The following is a 27754-nucleotide window of genomic DNA, read 5'->3' as shown; positions in this document are numbered from 1 at the left end:
ACTCATAAGGTGTTGAACACTTGTTACCTAGCAACTGGCAGCAAATTCGAAAACAAATCAAAGACACAAAAAACTCTTAGGTTATTTAGATAGAAGACGGATTTTGTTGGTTTTCTGCGTTGCACCGCAATCTCGACGTGGAAGAGTCTCCTCACACAATGGCAAAGTTTGTACTCGCTGGTACGTTTTGTAGTGGTCTGGTTTTTAAACCCTACTCAAAAAGTGGAAACTCACAATATAGCCTGACCCAATTTACGTAGGAATGTCATATGTTGTAATATTATTTGCCACTGTGAATCCATAATATATAACATTTGTATTTAACTGCATTGCAGAAAATAAAGAACATTCTAATTTTCTGCGACACTCATGTATAATGTGAAGGAGTCCCTTTACCAAAAAGTGGCTAGTTTAAAAAGGAAGTCCACTGTTATCAAATATTTTTACAGGAATTATTAAGATCTAAAAAAAAAATGATAGAAGAGACCAAGTATGGCTATTATAGTAAAAGGTTAGAAGTAAAACAAGTCAAACTATATTAAAATGATCATTAAAGGCCATATTAAAAAAGTGGGTCTCGAAGTTATACACTATTTTATACACTGTTTTATCTTACGTAAAGTCAAATATACTTGTTCTAAAATCTGACTTCAGTGTTTGAGGGCAAACTATGATAGAAGGTTTGTCATGAACCGCACTTTGCCTTGGAATGTTTTTTGTTTTCAGTCTGTGCAGATAACAATGATTTAATCACCTCGCCTGGGGGCAAGGGCGATGACCTATCACCCTTCTCCCACAACTTAAAATTGCATCAACACGGCGCGGACCAATCAGCCGGAGGCTTGATCATGGGGTGTGGACAGTCCATCCCATGTGACATAAAAGGGGCAACCTGGAAGCCCCTCTTGTCTCCTGCACACAATTGTAATTGGCACAGACAGAGACCTGATTTCTTCAACTACGTGATTCGGATAAATAAATTGATATGTGGAATATATGCGGCACTCGGCTCAATAATTTCCCTGACTTTAGAACATGCTCCAACTGTAAGGAATTAGACAAGACACATGAAGTGTCTTGGGATTCAGATTGCAGTTAAGTAAATGTTAAAACCTTACAGTCTTTAACATTCTTTTAAATATATCAAGGTTCCCCGGCAGACCGTTTCCTAGACCAAAGTAGCCATAGGTTTTGGTCCTCATCCAAGGTACAGTTAACAAGCTGCTGGGACCACAAGGGTGTCATGAATACTGATGTGACTCAGCTGTACCCGCTCCTTTGCGCCAACTGCCGAAGGTTCTGATTGGCTCCCGATCAGTATTTGAACCCAGTCCTGTCTGTCCCCTTTTGTGAGTCTGTCAGCGAACCTCAATGAACACTAGGCAAGCCTTTTTCATCCCTGACTCCCACCTGTCCTGTTTTTTGCTCCCGTCTGTCACCGGCTTTGACCCATTTTTGATCCTGACCACATCTGCTTTCCCGTCCCGTGACCTCTTTTTGTCCCCGACTATGTCTTCTCTCCTATTCTGGCTTACGACTCGCTTTCGACCCCGACCACGTTTTCGCTATCCTGTCCCGGCTTTTTCGACCCTGACTCACGCCTGTCCCGTTTTTTGCTCCTGTTTGTCTCCCCCTACGACCTGTTTTGATCTCGACCACGTCTGCTCTCCCGTCCCGAATTACGATCTGTTTTGGATCCGGACCACGTCTACTCTCCCGTCCCGGCTTACGACTCGTTTCCGACCCGACCACGTTTTTGCCCTCCTGTCCCGGCTTTAGACCTCTTTTTGTCCCTGACCACATCTTGCCCTCCCAGTCCCGGCTGCCGACCAGTTTTTCGTCTTTGACACCGTCATCGCTCGCCACGGAAGGCTGACTTGCGTGTTCGGAGCACAATCCGAGTACCAGAGCGACTTGCTTCCCGCGTCCAGCGAACACTGGATCGTGGGCGCAGCCCTTTCCCTTTCTTCCCATTTCTTCAAGATGGCGGCGCCCCCGTGCGCAGCGGCTTCACGTGTCTCTCCAGGAAATCTTTTTACTTTTAGTGTTCTTTTATCTCTCATCTTTTCCTTGATAAATACTTGCTCGGCAACTATCACCTTAAGTCTTATGATGACTTTTGCACCAAATGCAAAATTGCACAACCCTTACGATACCGCCTGTATGTAACATCCTACATGCCGACATTTCTTGTGTAAATATCATGTGAATTATAAATATAGCCTTATCCTCCTTGTTTTATAACCTTATCTTCTCTGTTCCTTTATCTTCTTGGCTTTTTACCTCACTGTGAATGTGTGAAACTGGAGTGTCATGCCCAATTTCGTTGTCACAATATGTTAACCCATTTTGTAACAATGACAATAAAGGTATATTCTATTCTATTCTATTGTATTCTATAAAACTTGTGAGAAACGTAACGCAAGTGGGTCCTGTCTCCGTCCTGGTCTCTGACAGAGGGTTGATTTAATAAAAGGAAATCAGACCTAGAAACCAAGAAAACTAGGAAAGGCACCCTAGAATCTATCATGAAACGCACAGGGAAGCGATTGTAAAACCGGTGTAATGTGATCCCGCCCTCCAGCCCCCGTGCTGCTAAATTTTGTAGTAGCTACAAGCTGGCAATATCATTTTGGGGAAGACCAGAGAGTAGAGCATTACAATAATTCAAATATACCGTATTTTCCGCACTATAAGGCGCACCTAAAAGCCTTTATTTTTTCAAAAGCTGACCATGCGCCTTATAATACAGTGCGCCATATTTATGGATCAATATTAAGTCGCAAAGTCTTGCAACTAATGCAGCAGCCGCCGACTCGATTTTCCCCCAAACGCAAAGTAGTCCGCGGTGTATGCTGGGATTTATTTACCGGCGTTTTATTTCCTAACTAATGTGTCAATCATCATTGAATCGGTCACTATTGGCTAAAGTTATTTGGAGGTAAAGGGGGCGGATCCTTTTTATCATTTACAGGCTGGCATAGGCTAAAGGGGCAAAACAAAGCCTGCAATTGGCCGAAAACGATGAATGTGAATAGCAAGTTGGGTTGACGGCATAGAGAAAACAGTATTTTACTATTCTGTACTGTATTTGTAAATATTTTACTCTCCTGGATTTACTACACTCACGGATATAAGAGGACCATGGTTGCACATTATTATTGAACACAACGACTTCGGTGAGCTACGCCGGCTATATATTTTCCCTGTATCTTGTTTAAGACTGAACTCGATGTTTCTGTGATAAGCGGTGCAGATAATGGATGGAATGGAGTGTCTATTTTTAAATTAAACTCAATTCCAAGTGTTTGTCATATGCACAGTAAAGTTGCGAGCGAAAAAGAAAATAGAAACTAAGGAATGGTTGGCATTTCTTGAATCCCAAGACTTTAACCTTGCGAATGATATTTGGAACGATGCATTTGAGTGACATCGTACGGACACCGCATCCGCACGTGTCTACGACACGTATTTGCTTCTTTGCAAGCTTTGGGAATATTAAGGGGGTAATAAGTTGGACTGAACTCTCTGACTGTTTTGTGGACGTTCCCATTGTAGCGCCTTATAATCCGGTGCGCCTTATGTATGTCAAATATAGGACCAAAAACTATTTTTTCCGGGTGCGCCCTATTACCCGGTGCGCCTTATAGTGCGGAAAATACGGTACTTCAAGTAGACTGAAACGAGTGTCATCCAATGTCCACATTGTTAAACTTGCTTTTGTAATTTCCACAGGTAAAACAGATTGTCCATATTACGCCAAAGCAGAACTTTTGGCGGACAGACTGCAGCGTTCTTTGCCACATTTCCGCATTCACAAAATCTCAATCCTCCCGGATGAATGGCAGGTATGTGTATTTCTTTTCTTTTCTTCCTAGTTCCTTTCATATGTTGTACGTTCATAGTGTAGTAGACACTCAAAACGAGGAGAGAAGACATCAATGGATTTTGAACCTGCAAGGAGAACCAGAGAGGACTGTACAAAAAAAAACCTATTAGAGCCAAATTCCAACCTGTTCTAAAGCTCTTCCCTGAGACCCTTTTTCAAAGAACAGCAACATTATTGGCCGATAGTGAGTATGATGTTCACAGAGCATTATAGTCAAAATGACTATTATGACACCATCCCCTGATCTAAAACCTACATGAGGGCAAGGATAAATCAAAAACCTTGTCATGTTTCTTTGCGACGCCCTTAATCACAAGGAGTCTCAAAGGGCTGCACAGACCACAGATAATTGCGAACCACAGACTATTATGACACCATCCCCTGATCTAAAACCTACATGAGGGCAAGGAAAAACTCAAAAACCTCAACATGAGGAAAATGAAACCTTGAGAAGGGACCGCACATGACGTCATCCCCCTTCCAGGATGACCAGGCCAAAATGGAGTATTGTAGATTTAAACATTTCCACAGCATTGGGGCCCGGATGGAGAACGCTCTCGAACCTGTGGATTTCTTCTTGGCTCTAGGGATCACAAGTAGACCAGCGTTTTCAGAGCGAAGGCTCCGGACCGGAACATAGGGGGAAATTAAATCTGAAAAATATGAGGGAGCAAGTCCATGCATGATTTGGTATAATACAAAGAGAACCTTAAAATCACATCTTAAGTTAACAGGGAGCCAATGCAGGTTAGCTAAAATCGGGGTCATGTGCTCAAACTTTCTTGTCTTAGTTAAAAGCATTTTGTACCAGCTGAAGGCTCTTGATTTTGGACTTCGGGAAACCGGAGAGTAGTGCATTACAGTAATCGAAACAGGAAGTAACAAATGAATTATATGAATTATAATGTCCGCATATGACTGAGACAGCATAGGAGGAATTTTAGCAATGTTGCGAAGATGGAAGAAAGCTGTTCTAGTAATATTCTTCACGTGTATTTGAAAGGACAGATCGGGGTCAAATATGACACCTAAATTCCCTCTGGGTGATATTACCGTAAATTCCGGACTATATAGCGCACCTGATTATAAGCCGCACCCCCCACATTTTAAGAAGAGAACCGATTTTGTACTTACACAAACCGCACCTGTATATAAGCCGCATGCACCCACATTAAAACATGTAACACAAATACAAAATTAACCCAAACCCGACTTTGTATCCCGCATTTGTAACTAAATATAAAGTACACAGTCCAAAAACCACAGCCGGCAAATTAAACAGAAAATGATACCGGTACTTAACGTTTGATGCAGACCTGCAGAGTCCGGGTCCCGTTGAAAATAATCCAAGGGAAAAAAATGTATATTTCCAAAGGTAAAAGTGGGAAAAATAGATATCCACTATTGTCCGCTGCGTCCACAAACACGTCGCACCTTTACTCCACTTCCAATCAGCCCCCGTGGAAAACATATCAGAATAAGTCTCTAAAATAAATACATTACAAAAATATACAGTTGCAAATACATATTATACATGGTTACACATATTTACAAAGAAAGACGGTACACCGAGAGAGTTTTCAAAGCTTTAATAATAATATTATAACTTTCATCCTAAACCGTGCCTGTGAATGGTAGCAAAACGCTACTAGCAACACGCTCGCGACACAGTAAACGGGTCTGTTAAAAAAACATACCGTACTTGTAGAAATCACGGTTTACCGTCCTCATCTTCCTCATAAAGATGTCTTCAAAGTCGTCTTCCCCAGTAGGGGAAAGAGACTTCGTCAAATAGACGTCGTCCCACGCTCCCTTATTCAAAAACACGCTAACAACACGCTAGCAAAGTAAAATTTACGTGCAGTAACTCTGTTTCCTTCTTTATCGGACCGCTCGATTGCTTTTAGCTTTAAAGCTGCATCATGTGCCTTTCTTTTTGCAATTTGCATGATGAGGGTATGTTGTTGCAGTCTTCCTCTGCGCATTTATTCCACCGGTCTAAATTAACGTCATTGACATTTTGTCCTACTCCAGGAGTGGCTTCAAGACACATGCAAGAAAAATAACTGGAACCATGAAGAATCCCCCCTGGTGTGGAGAGAACTGGTCCACCAAGGAGGCAAAGGGGTATACTTAGGGGGTTTCGAGGATTTCTTAGAGCACTGTCAGGTTGGCCTCCTATTCTTCACTAAGGATCGACCGATATGGGGTTTTCGGGGCCGGAATCGATTATTAGTATTAAGAGGAGGCCGATAACCGGTATTTGGAGACGATATTCATTTGCTTTAAAAGTTTAATATCGCTCTGAGGAATTTCCTGATTGGTTACACGTCCTACTTAAGCTCAGTCTTTTCACTCGCCTGTTGTCAGTCCGTCAGCGAACCTCTTTTTCTACAAGGCGAACATTTTGACTCCGACTCCCGTCGGTCCCGCTTTTTGAACCCGTTTTCCACCCGTCCGTTCCTGATTTCCCCGTTTGTCTCCGGCTACGACCCGTCTTTTGACCCCGACCTCGTTTTGCTCTCCTGTCCCGGCTATCGACCTACAACACCAAGATCTCCCGCTCTGAAAGATCCACTTCTGTATTTGGAACACGTTCCGATTCTGTGATCGGTTTACTTCCCGCGTCCAGCGAGCACCGGATCGCGGCGCTGCCTTTCCTCTTTATCTCAATAAACTTGTGGTGAACGTTACGCATCTGGGTCCTAATTTCGTTCTGGTCGTGACAAACAGTGCAGGAAATAAAATTAAACTTAGCAGTGTTGGGAATTAAATATTAAAATGTATCGTTTACTAAATTGTTCGAATTAGTTATCTAAAAAAGTATCTATCTATCTATCTATCTATCTGACTCCATTAACCAAAACACAACCTAACTAAGTGAACTCCATCGAATACGGCCGAATTAGTCGAATGAGTGTCGCTCGAGTCTCTGTCAAGCCTCCTCTGAAGTCCTCTAGCTTTCTCCTCTCAGCCCACGTCTCCCCGCAAGATGGCGTCTCGACTCCTCCCATGGGCGTGCCAAGGAAGCCCCCCCTGGGCATCGCGATGTCTGGAAAACTCAAAACTATTGAACATAGCCTGCTCGGTGAAAATCTTCATTGCACTCAATAAATGTAACTTGTATTCAATCGTATAAAATCTTTTATAGTCAAATGTATAAAAAATTTCAGCAGTAACTCGTATAAAGGTACATAAAAAATACTCCCTGATTATTATTTTTTTTTACAATTAATAAATGAAAATGTCTATTCAGCCAACATGACTTCAATTAACTGAAGTGTTTCGAAATTATAACAATGCTCGCTATTTGATAAGTGTGGGCACTCCTGTTTTAGAGCCGTACTGGCGAATCATTGTTATGATAAGAGCTAATATATCAGTCATATCATGAACTTGCTTCCTCTTTTTACGCTAGCTCTTAGAAATTCATATAAAACTTTATTAATTCTCTGAAACGTTTTACAGTAAAAAAATGTGAATTCCAACACAACTAACATGACTAATCTTTTAAACCGAAAGCTAACAGTGCAGGAAATGAAATTAGGCTTAGCAGCCACTCGTATAAAGGTACATAAAAAAATTACACGGCTTCCCATATTTTTTTTTTTTTTACAAAATAATAAATATAAATGTCAATACAACCAACATGACTTAAAAACAAAAAGTGCATCAAAATTTCAACAGGGCTCGAGAATCGAAACGTGTGAGCACTCCTGTTTAAGAGCCAGATTGACAAACTCATGTTACGGTAACAGCTAATCACTTGGACTTTAGTGTGCTTTTATGCTCGCTCTCAATCACAAACGCACACGCCTGATTGACGAACTAATGCTATGATATTATATCCGTCTCCAACTCAATGTGCTTCCCTAAAACAAGTGAACTACACTTTTTACGCTATTTCCTAATTACGTGCGCACTTTTCTACCAGGGACTTTTAAAAATCTCAATATCATCAGCGCTGTTGATTTACAGGCGTGTCGGGATTTAGGAGTTCGCAGAGCTTTCCTCCGCTCTAATGTTATCCTTCCTGCTTCAGTGGCTCCGCCCCCAGTCGCTTATCCAATCAGAAGGCGCAGGGTGGGTAGCGTGTAAGACGGGTGTCAAACTCATTTTACCTCGGGGGCCACATGATAGAACAAACATTCTTTCGGGGGCCGTACTAGTATATTAGAGAGAAAGGAAAAGAGAGAAAGAAATAAGTCAAAGTAAAGGAGAGAAAAAGAGAGAGGGCGGGACAATGAAAGAGAGAAAGGGAGAAAGAGAGAGAGAGAGAAGAGAGAGGGAGAGAGAACATGAGAAACAAAGATAAAGACAAATAGTGAGAGAGGGGGAAAGAAAGAGGGAGAAAGAATGATATCCAAAGATAAACAGAAAGAGAGAAAGAGGGAAGGAGAGAAAAGAGAAGGGGAGCCGCATGTTTGACACCCCTGGTGTAAGACAAAAGACAGGAGGGGAGAGAAGAAAGGCTGGGCTGCATCTGAGCCTGAATAATCAAATAAATAAAAATACTGATATGGTTATCCGTCAAATTCCCAAATATTGGTTCCGATTATCGGTCGACCCCTACTCATTACCTATTTACCAAGCACGTTTTTAACAGTTACGCCCTATACCCCAACACCAGAACTTTTACAACATCACATCCGACATGTCTGAAGAACTGATGAAGCTTATCGCAGAAGAAAACCTGGAGACCAAGATCGATCTCATGATGGAGGAGAAGCATCGAGCCAGTCTGATCCAACCCTTGCACATATGGATCAGCAGGTGAAACGGACGAGAAAACAAAGTAGAAAACCGTGTTGGACACTAAAGTCCAAGTGATTAGCTGTTACCGTAACACGAGTTTGTGTAAATCAAGCGAATTGGTGTTTTTTTTGTACTTGCAGCGCTCTAAATCCAACATGCAACATGTTGATCCCCAGTCTGCTCTCCGCTGAGGTGTTGCCCCAGGCCTCTGCCATCAGCCTCCATCTCCTGGATCTAGAAGGGAATGAGGAGGAACTGGAATCGCTGAAGATGGAGACTCAAGATCTGGCTATGCCTCTACTTCATCAGGTAGATGGTTCGTTTTTCTTTCCTATCGGGTCGTTTCAGTCGTCTGCGCCATTTAAACATTATCACATATTTTTCAAACTATCATTAGAAGGAAAATTGACCCCTTGTAGCTTGTGAAGGATTTTATACAGTTGACTATAAAGGATTTTATATGATTGAATACAAGTTACATTTATTGAATTTAATGCAGGATATTCGCTGACGGGGCTGGAGTTCAATGACAGGTCACGCTGTTCCAAATGCAGAATATTTTGACTAGGGAATTTTGACAACAGGACTCTGACGGAGGACGGCAGGCGATGTTTTGAGAACAAGGCCCTGATGATGTAGAAACGCTCGGTGTTGTTTTGAGTTTTCCAGACATCGCGGCGCTCTTCTCCGAGATGGTGGAGCCCAGGGGGATTCGTTGGCGCCCCCATGGGAGGAGCCGGCACACCATCTTGCGGGAAGACGTGGGCTGAAAGGAGAAGCGAAAGGACTTGAGAAAAAGGGCTTCCCAGAGACTCCAAGGACACTAATTCGGCCGTTTTCGATGGAGTACACTCAGTTAAATTGTTAATGAAATTTAATCTGCCCCCGTGTGAAAATGTCAGCTCTCTTGTTCATTTTTTCCATCAAGAAAGGAGCGCGCATTGTTGGGTGAATGTAGGTTGTGTTTGGTTAATGGAGTCAGATAACTAATTCGAACAATTTGGTAAACGGTACATTTTGATAGTTAATTCCTAACAATTCGAAGGTTAAGTCTTCCAGTGTTATGCTCTAGTGCAGGGGTCAGGAACCTATTAGAGCCAAAAAGCCATAATTGTCAGGACCAGAACGTAAAGCGGACCCACTTGCGTAACGTTTACCTCGCGCTCATACTCGGCTTGTGATCCGAACACAGAAGTGGATCTTCCGTAGGGGCTGAAAACTGCTCGGTATCTGGGACTGGGGGAACAAGACGTGGTCGGGGACAAAAAGAGGTCTAAAGCCGGGACAGGAGAGCAAAAACGTGGTTGGGATCAAAAACGGATCGTAATTTGGGACGGGAGAGCAGACGTGGTAGAGATCAAAACAGGTCGTAGCGGGAGACAAACGGGAGCAAAAAACGGGACAGGGGGTGAGTCAGGGTCGAAAAAGGGCGTGTAAAAACAGAGATTCGCAGACGGACCGACAAAAGGGTGAGAGTGGGTTTAGATAGTGGCAGGGAGCCAATCGGTGTCCGAGGTAGTTGGCGCCGAATAAGCGGGCACAGGTGATTGGCATCAGTAATATAAACAATAATAGCAAAAAAGTTTTGTTTTTGATTATTTCCGAGAGCCATAGCATATATTTTAAGACACATTATAGCAAAACTGCCAAACCCACTCTCCAGAAAAAAGTACATTTTCAGTGCATTTTGTTTCACTGTGTGACCTTAGAAGATTTGACAAAAATTATGAAATAATAATAACTGAGCCTGTCGTATAAACAAATATACACCTTCAAACTTGTCCCCCTCCCACAATTACTTAAGATCGTCGAGGTTCATTTTGACCTTCATTCTTCCATAATGATTTCAAAACCAGGTGCAAGCAGAGTTCTTTTGTAAAAATGTCACAAAATACTGCAAACGGAAAGTTTACAGTTTTATTTCCCTTCAGCGCAGTGGGGGCATGTGAGAGAGAGAGAAGCTTGTGCTATGCGTGCAAAGATCATTTAATGTCTGCAGCAATAATATTATTTCACTTTTAGCTAATAAACATTTTTTAATCAGGGGCTGGGAACATTTTTGACCTAAAAAAAAACACAATCCCATTCCATACGCCCATTCCCACTGCTCACCCAATGAAATTGCTCTGTGTGCTTGGTTGGCATTTTTGGGTGTTTACAGTTGGTTCTGTGAGTTTTTATCCTAAAGTGTCTCGACAGTGAACATAGATTACCCATCGAGCTACTATTTAAATATACCAATATACCGATGGCTCGCGAATTCTAATTTAGGGAGGGACTGTGTATTTTTTCTTTTTTTACTACAAAAAAAAACTCGTTCAAGAAATGTGTTTCATTGAGTTCTATCGCAGCGAAAACCAACTCCGATTTGTAAAACACTAAATACAAACTACTCTTCACTCTATAGTAACGCCAGCATTAAAACCAGCCATCTTCATTCATGTAACGTCAGGTGACCATTCACACAGATCTCAAGGAAGCGTTCCACAAAGCCGAGATCGTCCTCCTGCTGGACGGCAACTGGTCGGAAGATGCAGAAGACCCGCAGCAGCAGCAGCAGCAGAAGATACGAGAACTTGAGGAACTGTACACGGAATACGGGCGCTTGATGGAAACCAGGGCCGACGGGGACGTGAAGGTCATCGTATCGGGCGGCCGGCTGGTCAACCTCAGATGTTCCGTTCTCCTGAAAGCTTGCTCCATCGACAGCCGTCGTTTCGTCGCCGTCGCCACTCAACTGGAAAATGAAGCTAAGGCTGCCATCGCCGACAGGCTCAAAGTCAGAACTTCAGGTAAATGCGCCAGACCCGGGACCTTGCAAAAGGATTGGCCCCTCTTGAGAACTTTTCGACATACTGTATTGCCATATTCCAGGTTTCAAACTTCTAGTGTTCAAAATTCCAAATATTTTCAAAGAATCATCAACATCCATCCATCCATTATCTGCACCACTTATCCTCAGTAGGGTCGCGGGGGTGCTGGAGCCCATCCCAGCTATCTTCAGGCAGTGGGCAGGGGACACCCTGAACTGGTTGCCAGCCAGTCGCAGGGCACACAGGGACAGACAATCATCAACATGCAAGAGAAAATTGTGAAAAGTAATAGTTTATCTGCGATTGGCTTGCAACCAGTTCAGAGTGTCCCCTGCCCACTGCCTGGAGATGGCTGGGATGGGCTCCAGCCCCCCCGCGACCCTAATAAGGATAAGTGGTACAGCTAATGAGATGAGAGATGAGAAATAGTTTATATTGTGCAGCTGAGTGGTTTACAAGTTCAGCTGCCGGCCTCCATGTGCAGAGTTTGCATGTTCTCCCTGGGCCTTAGAGGTAGGATCCAGCTTAGAAAAAATCCAACCCGACCTGGCCAGCAGGTATTAAGGCCCGACAATGTAACTGGATTTAAGGGACCCCCAAAACATTTGTGGACTATTGCTTATATGAGGAGATCATTTCTTCCTCATGTCATGAGGCTCTTTAACTCCACCCGGGGGAGTGAAAGCCCACTCTATATCAACATGTTATATTGGGTATTTCTGTATTCTATTTTCTTTTATTTTATTATTTTGTTTTTCAACACAAGGATACTGCTGGAAGTGTGAATTTCCCTACGGGGATGAATAAAGTATCTATCTATCTACAGTTTCTACACTATCTATACATCTCTCTCTCTATATATATATATATATAGAGGCGGCAGTCGCTCAGGAGGTAGAGCGATTGTTTTAGGATTAAGGGATCCCAGTTTGAATCCCGGTTTGTCCGTGTTACATGCCGAAGTGTCCTTGGGTAAGACACTGAACCCCTAATACCCCCAATAAGCAGGTTAGCGTCTTACATGGCTGCAATACAAGGCCGCTATTGGGAAATGTGAAGCACACTGTAAAGCGCTTTGGGAAGTCATTGACTTGAAAAGCGCTATATAAATGCAGATCATTTCATTTCATCTCTCTTTCAGATAGATAGATAGATAGATAGATACATAGAGTCCAGCTCCAGGAAGGGAAGGAGCAGTACAGGAGGAAGTTGGAGAAAAAGCTGCAGAACAACAGCATGAAGGAGGTGTGGGAAGGGATGAAAACCATTACTGGCTGCAGCACCAAGCAGGGTGTTGCTGTGGACGTAGATGTGGGGAGGGTCAACCAGTTGAACAACTTTTTCAACAGGTTTGACCACCCCAACTCATCCTCACCCTATCTCTATCTCTATCTATCCCTGCAAACACTTGGCCGCTCTACAGATTAGCATGGTGCGGTGTATTATCTTCCAGAAGTACCAACCGTAGCCCGGTGAGTCAGTCCACTATTATGTCACAGATCTCCTAGGCATAGCCACTTCTGCGGGTTCGTAGATTTAAGTCAAGTCAAGTTTATTTGTAGAGCCCTTAATCACAAGGAGTCTCAACGGGCTGCACGGACCAAAGACTATTGCAAAATACAGACTATGACACCATTCCCTGATCTAAAACCTACACGAGGGCAAGGGAAAACTCCAAAACCTCAGGTCAAGTCCTGTTTATTTGTGACACCCTTAATCACAAGTAGTCTAGAAGGGCTGCACAGACTACAGACTATTATGACACCATCCCCTGATCTAGAACGTACATGAAGGCAAGGAAAAACTCAAATATATTTGCAACACCTACTTTTTAGTTTTTTTTGTCGCGCATACAGCATAAAATGTTGACATAAGTTGGTTCCAGTTCCCTATTGTGTCATACATGTTTCCGAATCTCAGGAAATCTGACATTTAGTGTGCCGACACTCCGAGCATCCCATTTCTGTTTCAGAGGTGACGGACGTCATCGTGTGGGGAGACGTCGGAGACGCTTTCTACGTAGATCTACAGAAGGCGCACGTTTTTAATTATGACGGACCCATCAAAGGCCCACCCTTCTTCTCACAGCCGGTGCTTGAGATTATCTACGACAGGTCAGTTAGCAAACTCACAGAACGCAGAAATTCATTTATTGCTCAAGACCAATGTTCCCTGTCATTTTCCTTACGGGTCTGAGCATTCACACAAATTCGGTGAGCAACGCTTGAAACAACCGTGAGCAACGGCAATCCCAAGTGTGGCAACTAAATCATTCTCAAACATGTCCAAAACTTGACATCAAGTTACATTTTGCTGAGTTTCCGGCAATGCAAAATTTGAATTGACTCATGTACTATTGCCTACCAACATCATTTGTTTTTACAATTCTTTTACAAGATATCCATTTCTTTTTATTTCCTGACATATTTTGTCGCATAATATTAACATTTTTGGGGGCTTATTTAGTCGGTTGTAAGATACAGAACTCTACTTCATCACATTTTTGAGTGGAAGTACAATGTTAGCAACAAGATCCACTTGATATAATTGGAAATTATTTGAATGCAACACAAACTTTTTCTTATTTTTTCGGTGTTTTTTTTAAAAAATTCCTTTAAAAAAAATCTCATTGTGTTTATTTTTTCCGAGCTGTTACTTTTTTCTTTTTGTTCTCTATTTACTTTTTTCCTACATTTCTTTCTTTCATTTTTTTCTAGTTTTTTTCTAAATTTTTCCTTCTTTTTTCTCTTCCTTTTGTTTCTTTTTTTCTCAGCTTTTCACTACTTTTTCATTTTGGTATTTTTTTCTTTTTTGTTCTATTCCACCCTTCTTTTAAGTCATTTTGTGCATAGTTTTACATAATATTTGGTCATGTTGAGATTAAAGAAGCAAAAACTACCCGAAGAGCCGTTTAGGACCCAAAAGAGCCGGTTCCTTTTAGTGAGCCGAGCCGAAGAAGCCGGGTCTCGACAAACTCTACTAACTTTACTCAACTTCGTTCTCCTTCGACTCGACTTCAAAATACCGCATTTAGAACACAGCATTAGGGGAACCCGTGTATTTTTACCTTCATGCACTGTAACTTTGACTTAATTCGCTTCTTAATTAGCAATTTTGAGCCCTCATTTTCGTGTGCTAGCTAGATTTACTTGTGCGCTAAGAATGTGCGAGCAGTGCGCAATTGCGCACGCGCGCAGCTTAGAGGGAACACTGTCCAAGACGCGACGGAACTGGAGGAAATGTTGTCGTTTACACAAACGAAACTTATCGTTTTATGCGAAGGTTTGCTGTGTTGGCCACGTCCTTTCTGTATTTAGATCTTTGAAGCACCTGAAATACAATTTGGATGATTGCATAGTAAATCACTTACATCCCTACATAGTATTTTTTGATCAGCTTCATCGGGTTTGATTTTAGTTTTTGCTTTTTGGAGCAAAATGAATATTTTTAGAACATTACAGTGGAACCTCGGTTCTCGACCATAATCCGATCCAGAACCCTGTTCGAAAACCGATTCGTTCGATCACCGAAATCATTTTTCCCATTCAAAATAATGTAAATCGTTTTAATCCGTTCCAACACCCTGAATGTTTACCTTAAATGTTTAACAGAAACAAGAAGCTAACCCAGGCTAATCGTACGTCCGCGTTATCACAGACCTCCTTCATATTTTGCTATTATTTCTTTCTTAAATGCAATAGTTGTACGCACTACTTTTCTTTTTTCACCTGTAGCAACTTTGCCGCTTGCACTGACTTTCTTCGGAGGCATAATAAGGGGCTAAAACACCTGTACGCCGCTCAGCATTGCACCCTAGCATACGCACTCACGCATTCTCGGCGATTGAACTGCGATTTTTTTGACCAAACAGCGAAGCAAGAATTTCTCGAAATTTTTGGTCGGACTCCGATTTGTTCGAACTGAGAGGCGTTCGAAAACCCAGGTTCCACTGTACTTACCTGTGTGACTTTTAACATTCTTACTTAACCTACATACGTTTTTAAAATTATTATTATTTAAGAGGAAAGTAAAAATCGGATTATGGTAGTGCAATTACGTTTTCTTATTCTTTCTTTTTTGATCTTGATAAATCAATTACAAGCAGGTCTCAAACTTGAGTGTTGCTGGAGCTGACCTGAAATTGCTGATCCGAACAACTAATGATTAGTAAAGGGTAGGGTTACTTTAACTGGATTACTTTCAATGACTTTTGGATGACTCCAATACCAAATATGCTAATAAAAGACCAAAGAAACTAAATATGAATAAAATGATGAATCACAGCACGTGGTAAGCTTTCTCTCCTGGCTTTGATCTCTTTGATCTCCGGCAAAACTAACATAAAATGCGACAGAAACAAAATGAAAATAAATCCAAACAGCATGCCAACATCATTTTTGCCGTTCCGTGTATTCCGTTACTCCCAAGCCTGCACAAAATGTTGTCATTTTATTCATATTTAGTTTCTTTTGTCTTTTATTAGCATATTTGGTATTGGAGTCATCCAAGAGTAATTGAAAGTAATCCAGTTAAAGTAACCCTACCCAACCCTGTACATGCGTTACAGTGTAGAGCAAATAAGCCCAGCACAAAAATGACTTCCACATTCTTTGTTTCAAATAACTCAGAACTTTGGAATGGATGGAAAGACAGTGTCCTCTATTGGAGAGTTCCCGGACGTACCAATTCACCATGTACCATAATGAAATCTGATAATATGAAGTATTGAATGTAATTAAAACATCCAAGCAATGTATTGATAAAATAATGTTCTCACCGTACATAATTATGTCGATTGGAGGAATATTCTCAAGTACAGAACATTACACAAATTTCTCACTTCTTTGGCTTTCTGACAAGTTTACCAGTTTCGAACACCGTCACCTGATACTGAGAGTATCAGATATAAGATCACGCCCATAGAGGCACTATCTGGTCCAGCGTCACTGGTCTATATAAAAATTGGCTGAGCGATAGCTGCTCTCTTTTTTTCCTGCCTGCCTAATAGCCTTGTTCGTCTCGCACGACGGCTGCGCCAAGGAGTTCAGCACGTTGCCCATACGTTGCGACCATCCGGAGCGCGACACCAAATCTCTCCGCAACGCAAGTAGGTTGACGGCTATAGATTTAACCCCATGTTTGGTGGTCCTTGGGAATAAGCGTTTTTTCTGTACAAGGGAATCTTCCCAAATCCACTATCATTATAGCGGAAACTTTGTGCTAGTAACTTCAAGACTTTCAGTGGTCAAAAACTCCGGTGAATTTCACCACTTCCCCTTTTTTGTTATTGATTTTCTGTCTTAGTAAATTGTGTGTGCTAATTCAATCGGCCTGGTTCATTGATTCCATTTTCTTGGGATTGGTAATTCATATCAGAACTCAAAGAAATAATGTAAATTTGTTTTTTTTCCAGAGAAAACAATTTTTATAGTGGAGCAAAAGCAACACCTAGAGGCAAATTTGTTAACTGACAGCAGTAAAGAATATTTGTTTCAATCCTAACAATTTTCAACATTAAAGCTAGAAAAATCCCTGCATCAGGATAAACAGAAAAAGGAATTGGTATCCTTTACAGTTACAGAAAAAAAGACGTAATCAAATTACAGGTATATTTTGTAAAAATAAGGATTACTTTGCACTATTAACATTTTATTCAAAAGGATTTTTATGTTGCACACTACAGGAGACAATATTGAAGTGCAGTGCGTTGGTTTTACCTCTTTTTATTCTTTTCCCCGTTCGCATTAGCTTTCTTAACTCTCACTCTCTCGCTTTTCCACCCTGTTTCTCTCCCACTATCTGTCTGTCTCTCTCTCTCTCGTTCTCCCTTTTTCTCTATCTCGCTCTCACTTTACTCTCTCTCTCATTCTCCCTTTTTCTCTGTCTCGCTCTCTCTCTTGTTCTCCCTTTTTCTCTATCTCACTCTCACTTTACTCTCTCTCTCTCTCTCTCTCACTTTACGCTCTCTCTCTCTCTCTCGTTCTCCCTTTTTCTCTATCTCGCTCTCACTTTACTCTCTCTCTCTCATTCTCCCTTTTTCTCTATCTCGCTCTCTCTCTTGTTCTCCCTTTTTCTCTATCTCACTCTCACTTTACTCTCTCTCTCTCTCACTTTACACTCTCTCTCTCTCTCGTTCTCCCTTTTTCTCTATCTCGCTCTCACTTTACTCTCTCTCTCTCATTCTCCCTTTTTCTCTATCTCGCTCTCTCTCTTGTTCTCCCTTTTTCTCTATCTCACTCTCACTTTACTCTCTCTCTCTCTCTCTCACTTTACACTCTCTCTCTCTCTCGTTCTCCCTTTTTCTCTATCTCGCTCTCACTTTACTCTCTCTCTCTCATTCTCCCTTTTTCTCTATCTCGCTCTCTCTTGTTCTCCCTTTTTCTCTATCTCACTCTCACTTTACTCTCTCTCTCTCTCTCACTTTACGCTCTCTCTCTCTCTCGTTCTCCCTTTTTCTCTATCTCGCTCTCACTTTACTCTCTCTCTCATTCTCCCTTTTTCTCTATCTCACTTTCTCTCTTGTTCTCCCTTTTTCTCTATCTCACTCTCACTTTACTCTCTCTCTCTCTCACTTTACGCTCTCTCTCTCTCGTTCTCCCTTTTTCTCTATCTCGCTCTCACTTTACTCTCTCTCTCTCTCTCGTTCTCCTTTTTTCCTCTATCTCGCTCTCTCTCTCATTCTCCCTTTTTCTCTATCTCGCTCTCTCTCTCGTTCTCCCTTTTTCTCTCTCGCTCTCACTTTACTCCCTCTCTCACTTTTCTCTCTCTCTCTCTCTCTCTCTCTCTCTAAGATGTTGGAGACGCTTTCTACGTAGATCTACAGAAGGCGCACGTTTTTAATTATGACGAACCCATCAAAGGCCAACCCCTGCCCCCCTCCCCTGGTAACGGCCCTGGATCCAAGTCATTTGAATCACCTTACCGGTGCACACCTCAAGGACCAGGGTTTCCTCCCCCTGCGCGACACAGTCAATATTTCCAAACTGTATTCATTACAAACTCACCCAAAACGTGTCTACACATCTCAAAAACAGCCTCGGGATTCGAACCCGCGTTCTCCGTTCCAAAGTCCACTAATAAGCGCTTTTGTGTTTAGGGAATGGCTTGAAAAGGACTTCCAAGATACTGTGCGTGGTCAGCAGGGAGCGGTCATCTCAAAGACCGGTCGGGGAACACACATGTCAACTGCCAACGGAATCCTCACTCTCTTAAAAGCATGGAATGGGACCTCCACTCCCAGCCAGATGTTCTCTGTGGGGGTCTTATGCACAGGTGACACATTAAATAGAGGGGAATGGAGATAGATAGATGTCTAGATAGATGCCTAGATAGATAGAAAGATGTCTAGATAAATAGATATATGTCTAGATAGATAGATGTCTAGATAGATAGATGTCTAGATAGATAAATGTCTGGATAGATAGGTAAATGTCTAGATAGATAGGTAAATGTCTAGATAGATAGGTAGATGTCTAGATAGATAGGTAGATGTCTAGATAGTTAGATGTCTAGATAGATAGATGTCTAGATAGATGTCTAGTTAGATAGATGTCTAGATAGATGTCTAGTTAGATAGATAGATGTCTAGTTAGATAAATAGATGTCTAGATAGATGTCTAGATAGAATGATAGATGTCTAGATAGATAGTTGTCTAGTTAGATAGATGTCTAGATAGATAAATGTCTAGATAGATAAATGTCTAGATAGATAGATGTCTAGATAGATAGGTAAATGTCTAGATAGATAGGTAAATGTCTAGATAGATAGGTAAATGTCTAGATAGATAGGTAGATGTCTAGATAGATAGATGTCTAGATAGATGTCTAGTTAGATAGATGTCTAGATAGATAGATAGATGTCTAGATAGCTGTCTAGATAGAATGATAGATGTCTAGATAAATAGATGTCTAGATAGATAGTTGTCTAGTTAGATAGATGTCTAGATAGATAAATGTCTAGATAGATGTCTAGATAGATAGATGTCTAGATAGAAAGGTAGATGTCTAGATAGATAGGTAAATGTCTAGATAGATAGGTAAATGTCTAGATAGATAGGTAAATGTCTAGATAGATAGGTAGATGTCTAGATAGGTAGATGTCTAGATAGATAGATGTCTAGATAGATGCCTAGTTAGATAGATGTCTAGATAGATAGATAGATGTCTAGTTAGATAAATAGATGTCTAGATAGATGTCTAGATAGAATGATAGATGTCTAGATAAATAGTTGTCTAGTTAGATAGATGTCTAGATAGATAAATGTCTAGATAGATAGATGTCTAGATAGATGTCTAGATAGATAGGTAAATGTCTAGGTAGATAGGTAAATCTCTAGATAGATAGGTAGATGTCTAGATAGATAGATGTCTAGATAGATGTCTAGTTAGATAGATGTCTAGATAGATAGATAGATGTCTAGATAGCTGTCTAGATAGAATGATAGATGTCTAGATAAATAGATGTCTAGATAGATAGTTGTCTAGTTAGATAGATGTCTAGATAGATAAATGTCTAGATAGATAGATGTCTAGATAGATGTCTAGATAGATAGATGTCTAGATAGAAAGGTAGATGTCTAGATAGAAAGGTAGATGTCTAGATAGGTAAACGTCTAGATAGATAGATGTCTAGATAGATAGTTGTCTAGTTAGATAGATGTCTAGATAGATAAATGTCTAGATAGATAGATGTCTAGATAGAAAGGTAGATGTCTAGATAGAAAGGTAGATGTCTAGATAGATAGGTAAATGTCTAGATAGATAGGTAAATGTCTAGGTAGATAGGTAGATGTCTAGATAAATAGGTAGATGTCTAGATAGATAGAAGTCTAGATAGATGTCTAGATAGATGTCTAGTTAGATGTCTAGTTAGATAAATAGATGTCTAGATAGATGTCTAGATAGAATGATAGATGTCTAGATAAATAGATGTCTAGATAGATAGATTCTAGATAGATAGATGTCTGGATAGATGTCTAGATGTTTGTATAGATAGATGTCTAAATAGATAGATGTCTGGATAGATGTCTAGATGTTTGTATAGATAGATGTCTTGATGTCTGTATAGGTAGATGTCTGGATAGAGATCTCTGTATCCATCTATCTCTCTACTTTATTCATCCCCATAGGGAAATTCACACTTTCAACAGTATCCTTGCGTTGAAAATGAAATAATAATAAAATAAATAGAATACAGAAATACCCGATATAACGTGTTGATATAGAGTATTTGAATAGTGCTACATAAAATACACACCTTCATAAAAATAGGGTAATATGCATATGTGGGGTTGGGGTTTCATGTTCATACATGCAGTGTTTGCGTTGCGTCGTCTGCTACAAGCCACGTGAACTCTTCTTTCCACCATGCTTTTCATGAACTTTTACGTTTTGTAGCGCCATCAATTTTGTTAGCTTCTTTTGAATCTTTCTTCTGGGGCTGAGGTTTTGGCTTGATTCCTAACCACTTCTCAATTTTTTTGCGTTGTCTGTGCATCTACTTTGGAAAATGATATGCTAATGCACGATCTCATAACGCTCGGAAAAGTCAGGAAGCCGGAAGTTATTCGATGCAGGCTTCTGATTGGCTGCCGAGTATGCAAATTGCCAAACGAACCAAAATTCCAAAATTTCCAAACCGAACAAAGATTTCGAAATCTGAATAAAGCAAACGTTTGATTTGAAAAATAATAATAATATTAAAAACGAAATATTTTTTTTTCTTAAAAAAGCTGTCGGCCACCCGGGCATAGACGTTGCGTAAGTTGTACGCCTGACGTAAAAGATGACGCCCTTGGCGTCCGGGCAGGCGTTATTTCAGACACTGCCTTATGCCTGGAAAATTCCAGCTTTGTTAAGTTTCCTTTTTCGTTTAGCTAATCCACGCCCCTTTTCCTATAAGACATTTTTTGATGCTTGTTTTATTCTATCCTAATCACAGGCCCACGGTATACTCTGTTTGATTTCTATTTTGTAACTTTGTGATGAAAGTCCTCAACTGAACTGCTCTCTACAGCTTTTTCTTTTCTTTGTCCAGATGCTCTGTCCGAATTCTGTAAGTTGACATTGGCGCCAACTGCCTCGGACTCTGATTGGCTCCCGGTCCCTATTCAAACCAACTCCTATCCGTCCCCTGTTGTCGGTCCGTCTGCGAACCTCAGTGCATAATAGGCAAGCCTTTTTCGACCTTGACTCCCACCTGTCCCGTTTTGGCTCCCATCTGTCTTCGGTTACGACCCGTTTTTTTTATCTCGACCACGTCTGCTCTCCTGTTCCGGCTTACGACCCGTTTCTGACCCCGACCACGTTATTGCTCTCCTGTCCCGGCTATCAACCCGTTTTTCCGCCCTTGACACCGCCATCGCTCACTACGGAAGATCTACTTCCGTGTTCAGATCACAATCACAGTACAAGAGCGACTTGCTTTCCACGCCTAGCGAACGCCGGATCGTGGGCGCAGCCCTTCTTCTTTCCTTTGATAAAACGTAACGCAATTGGGTCCTGTTTCTGTTCTGGTCCTGACAGACATGGATCGTCTGCACCAGCGGTTCTCAAACAGTGGGGCAGGCCCCCTTGGGGACGCGTGGCTCCGTTAAAAGGGGCGCATGATCTAAAACGATCTGCATTTAAATAGCGCTTTTCAAGTCACTGACTTCCCAAAGCGCTTTATAGTGTGCTTCACATTTCCCAATAGCGGCCGTGCAGCCATGTAAGGCGCTAACCTGCTTATTGGGGGCATTAGGGGTTCAGTGTCTTACCCAAGGACACTTCGACATGTAACACGGACGAGCCAGGATTCGAACTGGGATCTCTTGATCCAAAGACGAGCGCTCTACCTCCTGAGCTACTGCCGCCCCATGTTTTGATGTCTTCTCGCTCTGTTGTTAATATACATTTCCTATAGGGCCTTACGACCTCCCCGGTGATGTGGTCCTTTCGGTACCTGTGACCTTCAAAGAGGGCCAGTGGTCCGTTATGTCCAATATGACTGTTGGAGAAGAATTAAAGCAGAAGCTTCAACACTTTGCAAGTGAACTCAGGCAAGTTACCTCGCCACAATAGATTTTTGTGTTTCTTTAACCCCTTAACGTTCCTGTAAAATTGGCCTGAAATCCCAATCCAAAACGCAGGGTTGGGTAGGGTTACTTTAACTTGAATACTTTCAATTACTTTTGGATTACTCCAATACCAAATATGCTAAGAAAAGACAAAAACTAAATATGAATAAAATGATGACTCACAACACGTGGTAAGCTTTCTCTCCTGGCTTTGATCTCCGGCAAAACGAACCTAAAATGCGACAGAAATAAAATTAAAATAAATCCAAACAGCTTGCCAACAACATTTTTGCCGTTCCATGTATTCCGTTACTCCCCAAGTCATTTTATTCATATTTACCGTAAAATCCGGACTATAGAGCGCACCTGATTATAAGCCGCACTCACCACCTTTTATGTGATTTGCCACACCTCTGTTTAATCCAGATCAGACGGTAAGTTCCACGATTGTAACAAAATAAATAGTATACAATCTTAGAAACCCAGTCGGCTCATGAAATGGAAAATTATAACCGTAATTAACGTATGATGCAGACTTGTAAAGTCCGGGTCCCGTTGAAAGTAATCCAAGGAAACAAAATGTATGTTTCCAAAGTTAAGGGTGGGAAAAATATATATCCACTATTGTCCGCTGCGACAATAGACAGATCTACCGGTAACTCAGCTTTACCCCACTTCCCATCAGCCAGCGTTTGCTCCGCCCCTTTTTTTTGATTCGCTCGTAGAACACATAACAGAATAAATCTCTAAAATGAATACATTACAAAAATATACAGTTGCAAATACATATTATACATGGTTACACATATTTACGAAGAAAGACGGTACACCGAGAGAGTTTTAAAAGATTTAATAATAATAATATAACTTTCATCCCAAACCGTTCCTTTGAAAGGTACCAACACACTAGTAGGATCACGCTCGCAATACATCAAACGTGTCTGTCAAAAGAAAGCATCCCTTTATTGTGAAATTCACGGTAGGTCGTCCTCAACTTCCTCCTCATAATTATCACCATCAAGGGCGCCTCCCTCATTATCGGAACGTACCTTTCCTTTACAGACAATGTATGCATAAACTTAGAGGTTGCAGTCTTTCTTGGCGCACATATTCTACTGGTCTTAATCTTACCTTTAATACTCTAGCGCCGCTGGTGGCCGTTAGAAAAATTACATAAATTGGCCGCTTCACTGAATAAGCCGCAGGGCTGAACATTTGGGAAAAAAGTAGCGGCTTATAGTCCGGAATTTACGCTAGTTTCTTTTGTCTTTTATTAGCATTTTTGGTATTGGAGTAATCCAAAAGTAATTGAAAGTAATCCAGTTAAAGTAACCCTACCCAACCCTGCAAAGACGTACGCACAGTGAATTGAAGGCTGTTCTTGAACCGTTTGGAGAATTTAAATGGTTTTTGGTCTCTTTAGAAAGGTCGCCTGAATTTTTCATAGCAATCAGATGCTTGAGGATGCTACTAACAAGTGCTACTAGCATTGAGTGTCTCATCTCATCAGCTGCACCGCTTATCCTCAGTAGGGTCGCGGGGGTGCTGGAGCCCATCCCAGCAATCACCGGGCAGTGGGCAGGGGACACCCTGAACTGGTTGCCAGCCAATCGCAGGGCACACGGGGACAGACAACTCACTCGCTCATTCACACCTAGGGACAATTTGGACCGGCCAATTCACCTGAAATGCATGTCTTTGGAATGTGGGAGGAAACCGGAGTGCCCGGAGGGAACCCACGCAAGCACGGGGAGAACATACAAACTCCGCAGTTAGGCCGGGATCTGGATTTGAACCCACGCAGGAGGTTCCCACAACCTCAGAACTGTGCCGCACACGTGCTAACCATTAAACATTGTATTTTACACCTTTTTTCAAAGGCAGTTTACAGCACTAAAACCTTCGCAACTCTGTATTTTACTTAGGCCAATTTTTTAGATATATTGAAAGAGGTGTAAATGTTTGACTTGACAATGATGGTGCACACCTGCGCGTAATTATGGTGAGTAAAAATGAATCAGAGTGGTGTTACACACGTTTCTTTTTTAAAAGTTCAAATCCAGCTACCGGAATTCCTGTGCGGAGTTTGTATGTTCTCCCCGTGCTTGCGTGGGTTTCCTCCGGGCACTCCGGTTTCCTCCCACATTCCAAAGACATGCATTTCAGGTGGATTGGCCGGTCCAAATTGTCCCTAGGTGTGAATGCGCGAGCGAGTTGTCTGTCCCTGTGTGCCCTGCGATTGGCTGGCAACCAGTTCAGGGTGTCCCCTGCCCATTGCCCCATGATTGCTGGGATGGGCTCCAGCACCCCCGCGACCCTACTGAGGATAAGCGGTGCAGCTAATGAGATGAAATGAGATGAGACTACACGGTAAATATCTGCGTATTATTTTTTGGGCAAACCAATGTGTCAATAATCATTTGAATGAGTTCTTACTGGCTAAATATATTCCGTGCTAAAGAAGGCAATTGCTGTTTTACAATACAGGCCCTTATAGGGTAATGCCGACTGAGGACTCTGACAAGAAGCCCGTTATTGGCCAAAAGTGGAATCAATTAAAAGGTCGGAGGCTAACAGATATATAGGAAATAATTTTATGAGTCTGTATATTTGTAAACGGAAATTATGTGGCGAAACAGACAAGGAATGTCGAATGATGCAGAAATGCTTTTAGGTGGATTTTTATTTTTATTTTTTTTAATCTGTCATCATTATCGTGTGTAAATATTTTACACGGTTGAATTCAATGGATTGTCCTTGATGTAACCAGACCATATTTGCCTGGAATCGTATCATAAGCTGACTCCCAGGAGACGTTGTAGGTGAGCTATGCCAGTTTATCGTTTTCGGGTATCTTGTTTTAGACTGATGGTGATGTTTCTGTGATGAGTCCATTTTGAAATGGCCACACGATAGAACAAACATTCTGTCGGGGGCCGGACTAGTAGATTAAAGAGTAAGAGATAAAGAAATAGGAGAAAGAGGGAGGGAAAAGGAGAGAGGGCGGGACAAAGAAAGAAAAAGAGAAAGGGAGAGAGCATAAGAAACAAAAGATTAAAAGTCGTGTGAGAGGGGGAAAAGAAAGGGAGAGGGGAAAAAATCCAAAGAGAATTAGAAAGAAAGGAGAGAAAAGAGAAAAGAAAGCGCGAAGGGTATGAAGAGAGAAAGAGAAAAGAGAGAAAAGGAAAAAAGGAAGTTAGAGCAAAAGAGGTTCAAAGACAGAGAGAGAGAAAGAGACAAAGAGCAACAAGGAAGAGAAAAGAGTGAAAGAGACAGAGACAGAGTGAGAGAAAAGGGGTGGAAAGGAAAGAGAGAGAGAGAGAGAAATAAATATGAGTACAGTGTCTTTGTGTGAGGCACGTGGATTTGGCAACATCAAGTTGACATATTTCAACCTGCAGCTTGTTTTTCTCTTGCGCTTCTCTGAGTGTTGTCTCGCGGGCCGGATTCAATCCCTTAGCGGGCCTGATCTGGCCCGCGGGCCGCCTCTTTGACACCTGTGCCTTAATGAGTGATGGATTCCCTTCACAGGAGAAAGATAGCCAACGAGATCATCTCGCACCCAAATGACACAGCAGAAGCATCGAATGAAAAGGCCTCGTCTGATGAGAGCATCACTGTTTCGAATGAGAACACCGAAGCATCAAATGAGAAAGACGGAGCCTTAAATGACAATGTCACCGTTTTAATTGAGAAGGCCGAAGCAGCAAATGAGAATGTCGCAGTTACAAACGAGAAGGCCGAAGCCCCAAATGAGAATGGCGCAGATTTGAAGGGGAATATTGAAGCATCGAATGAGAACGTCATAGATTCATATGAGAATGCTGAAGCATTGAATGAGAAAGTCACAGGTTTGAATGAGAAGGCCGAAGCACCAAATGACAATGTTGCAGATTTGAAGAACATTGAAGCACCAAGTGATAACATCGAAGATACGAATGAGAATGCTGAAGCATCAAATGAGAATGTCGATGATTTGAATGAACACACAGAAGTTTCAAATGAGAAAGATGAAGATTTCAGTGAAAACGACAAAGCTTCAAATGAAAGCGTCAAAGATTTGACTGAGAATGCCGAAGCTCCAAATGAAAATTTGGAAGATTTGAATGAGAACGCCGATGCTTCAAATGAAAATCTCGAAGATTTGAATGCCAAAGGCGAAGCTTCAAATGAAAATCTGGAAGATTTGAATGAGAATGCCGAAGCTTCGAATGAAAATTTGGAAGATTTGAATGAGAATGCCGAAGCTTCAGATGAAAACCTCGAAGATTTGAATGCCAACGGCGAAGCTCCAAATGAAAATCTCGAAGATTTGAATGCCAACGGCGAAGCTCCAAATGAAAATCTCGAAGATTTGAATGACAACGGCGAAGCTTCAAATGAAAATTTCGAAGATTCGAATGAGAATGCCGACGCTCCAAATGAAAATTTCGAAGATTTAAACGAAACTGCCCAAGAGCTAAATGAGATTGAAGACTTAACCCAGACCACAGAGAATGAGAACACAGCAGATCAGTAAAATGCCCCATGAAATATGAAGATTTTCTACTTTCTGACGCCATCGTCTGGCTGAAACCATCATTGCGGCTTCTGTCAAGTTGCTCGTGTTGCAAGTGCATTTCTTTAACGCGCTTGAATAAACTTCTTCAAATTTTTGTGGCTTTTGGACTGTATTTAACTTTCCTTTCCCTACTTTCACCATTTCCATGCTACATTAACAGAAAACTGCGAGCACGAGCATGAAATCTGTCCATCTCCTGCCCACCTCCCCTGCTTCCTTATGTGTTGCGATCAATGTTCCCTCTAATTTTCCACGGGTCTGAGCGTTCACACAAAGTCGGTGAGCACCGCTTGAAACAACAGTGAGCAACCATAATCCCAAGTGTGGCAAGATAATTCATTATCAAACATGTCCTTTTTCTTCTTTTTTCTGTGTTTTTCCTTTAAAAAAAGTCTCATTGTGTATTTTTTCCCAGCTGTTACTTTTTTCTTTTTGTTCTCTATTTACTTTTTTCCTACGTTTCTTTCTTTTCTTTTTTTCTGGCTTTTTTCTAAATTTTTCCTTCTTTTTTTCTCTTCCTTTTGTTTCTTTTTTTCTCAGCTTTTCACTACTTTTTCATTTTGTTATTTTTTTTCTTTTTTGTTCTGTTCTCCCCTTCTTTTAAGTCATTTTGTGATTATTTTTACATAATATTTGGTCATGTTGGGATGAAAGAAGCAAAAACAACCAGAAGAGCCGT

The 27754-nt window shown here is 41.4% G+C and overlaps 1 protein-coding gene across 2 annotated transcripts; it reads left to right on the top strand.

Moving 5' to 3' along the window:
- Positions 1–34: 34 nt before the first annotated feature.
- mdh1b (malate dehydrogenase 1B, NAD (soluble)) lies at positions 35–27042 on the top strand. 2 transcript variants are annotated; one of them, XM_088330425.1, is made up of 10 exons: positions 35–180; positions 3736–3848; positions 5924–6058; positions 8520–8662; positions 8785–8953; positions 11097–11436; positions 13430–13571; positions 18554–18729; positions 22361–22496; positions 26046–27042. In XM_088330425.1, exons 1-10 carry the CDS (start codon positions 159–161, stop codon positions 27031–27033), a joined length of 2364 nt encoding a protein of 787 aa, XP_088186551.1. In that variant the 5' UTR covers positions 35–158; the 3' UTR covers positions 27034–27042. The 2 variants fall into 2 exon arrangements, with proteins under 2 accessions (XP_088186551.1, XP_088186552.1); XM_088330426.1 differs by lacking the exon at positions 5924–6058.
- Positions 27043–27754: the final 712 nt, after the last annotated feature.

This window comes from Urocampus carinirostris, chromosome 3 (genome assembly GCF_059441175.1).
Source record: "Urocampus carinirostris isolate Australia breed hairy pipefish chromosome 3, RoL_Ucar_1.0, whole genome shotgun sequence".
Lineage (NCBI taxonomy): Eukaryota > Metazoa > Chordata > Actinopteri > Syngnathiformes > Syngnathidae > Urocampus > Urocampus carinirostris.
This window is presented reverse-complemented; position numbering and strand designations above follow the sequence as displayed.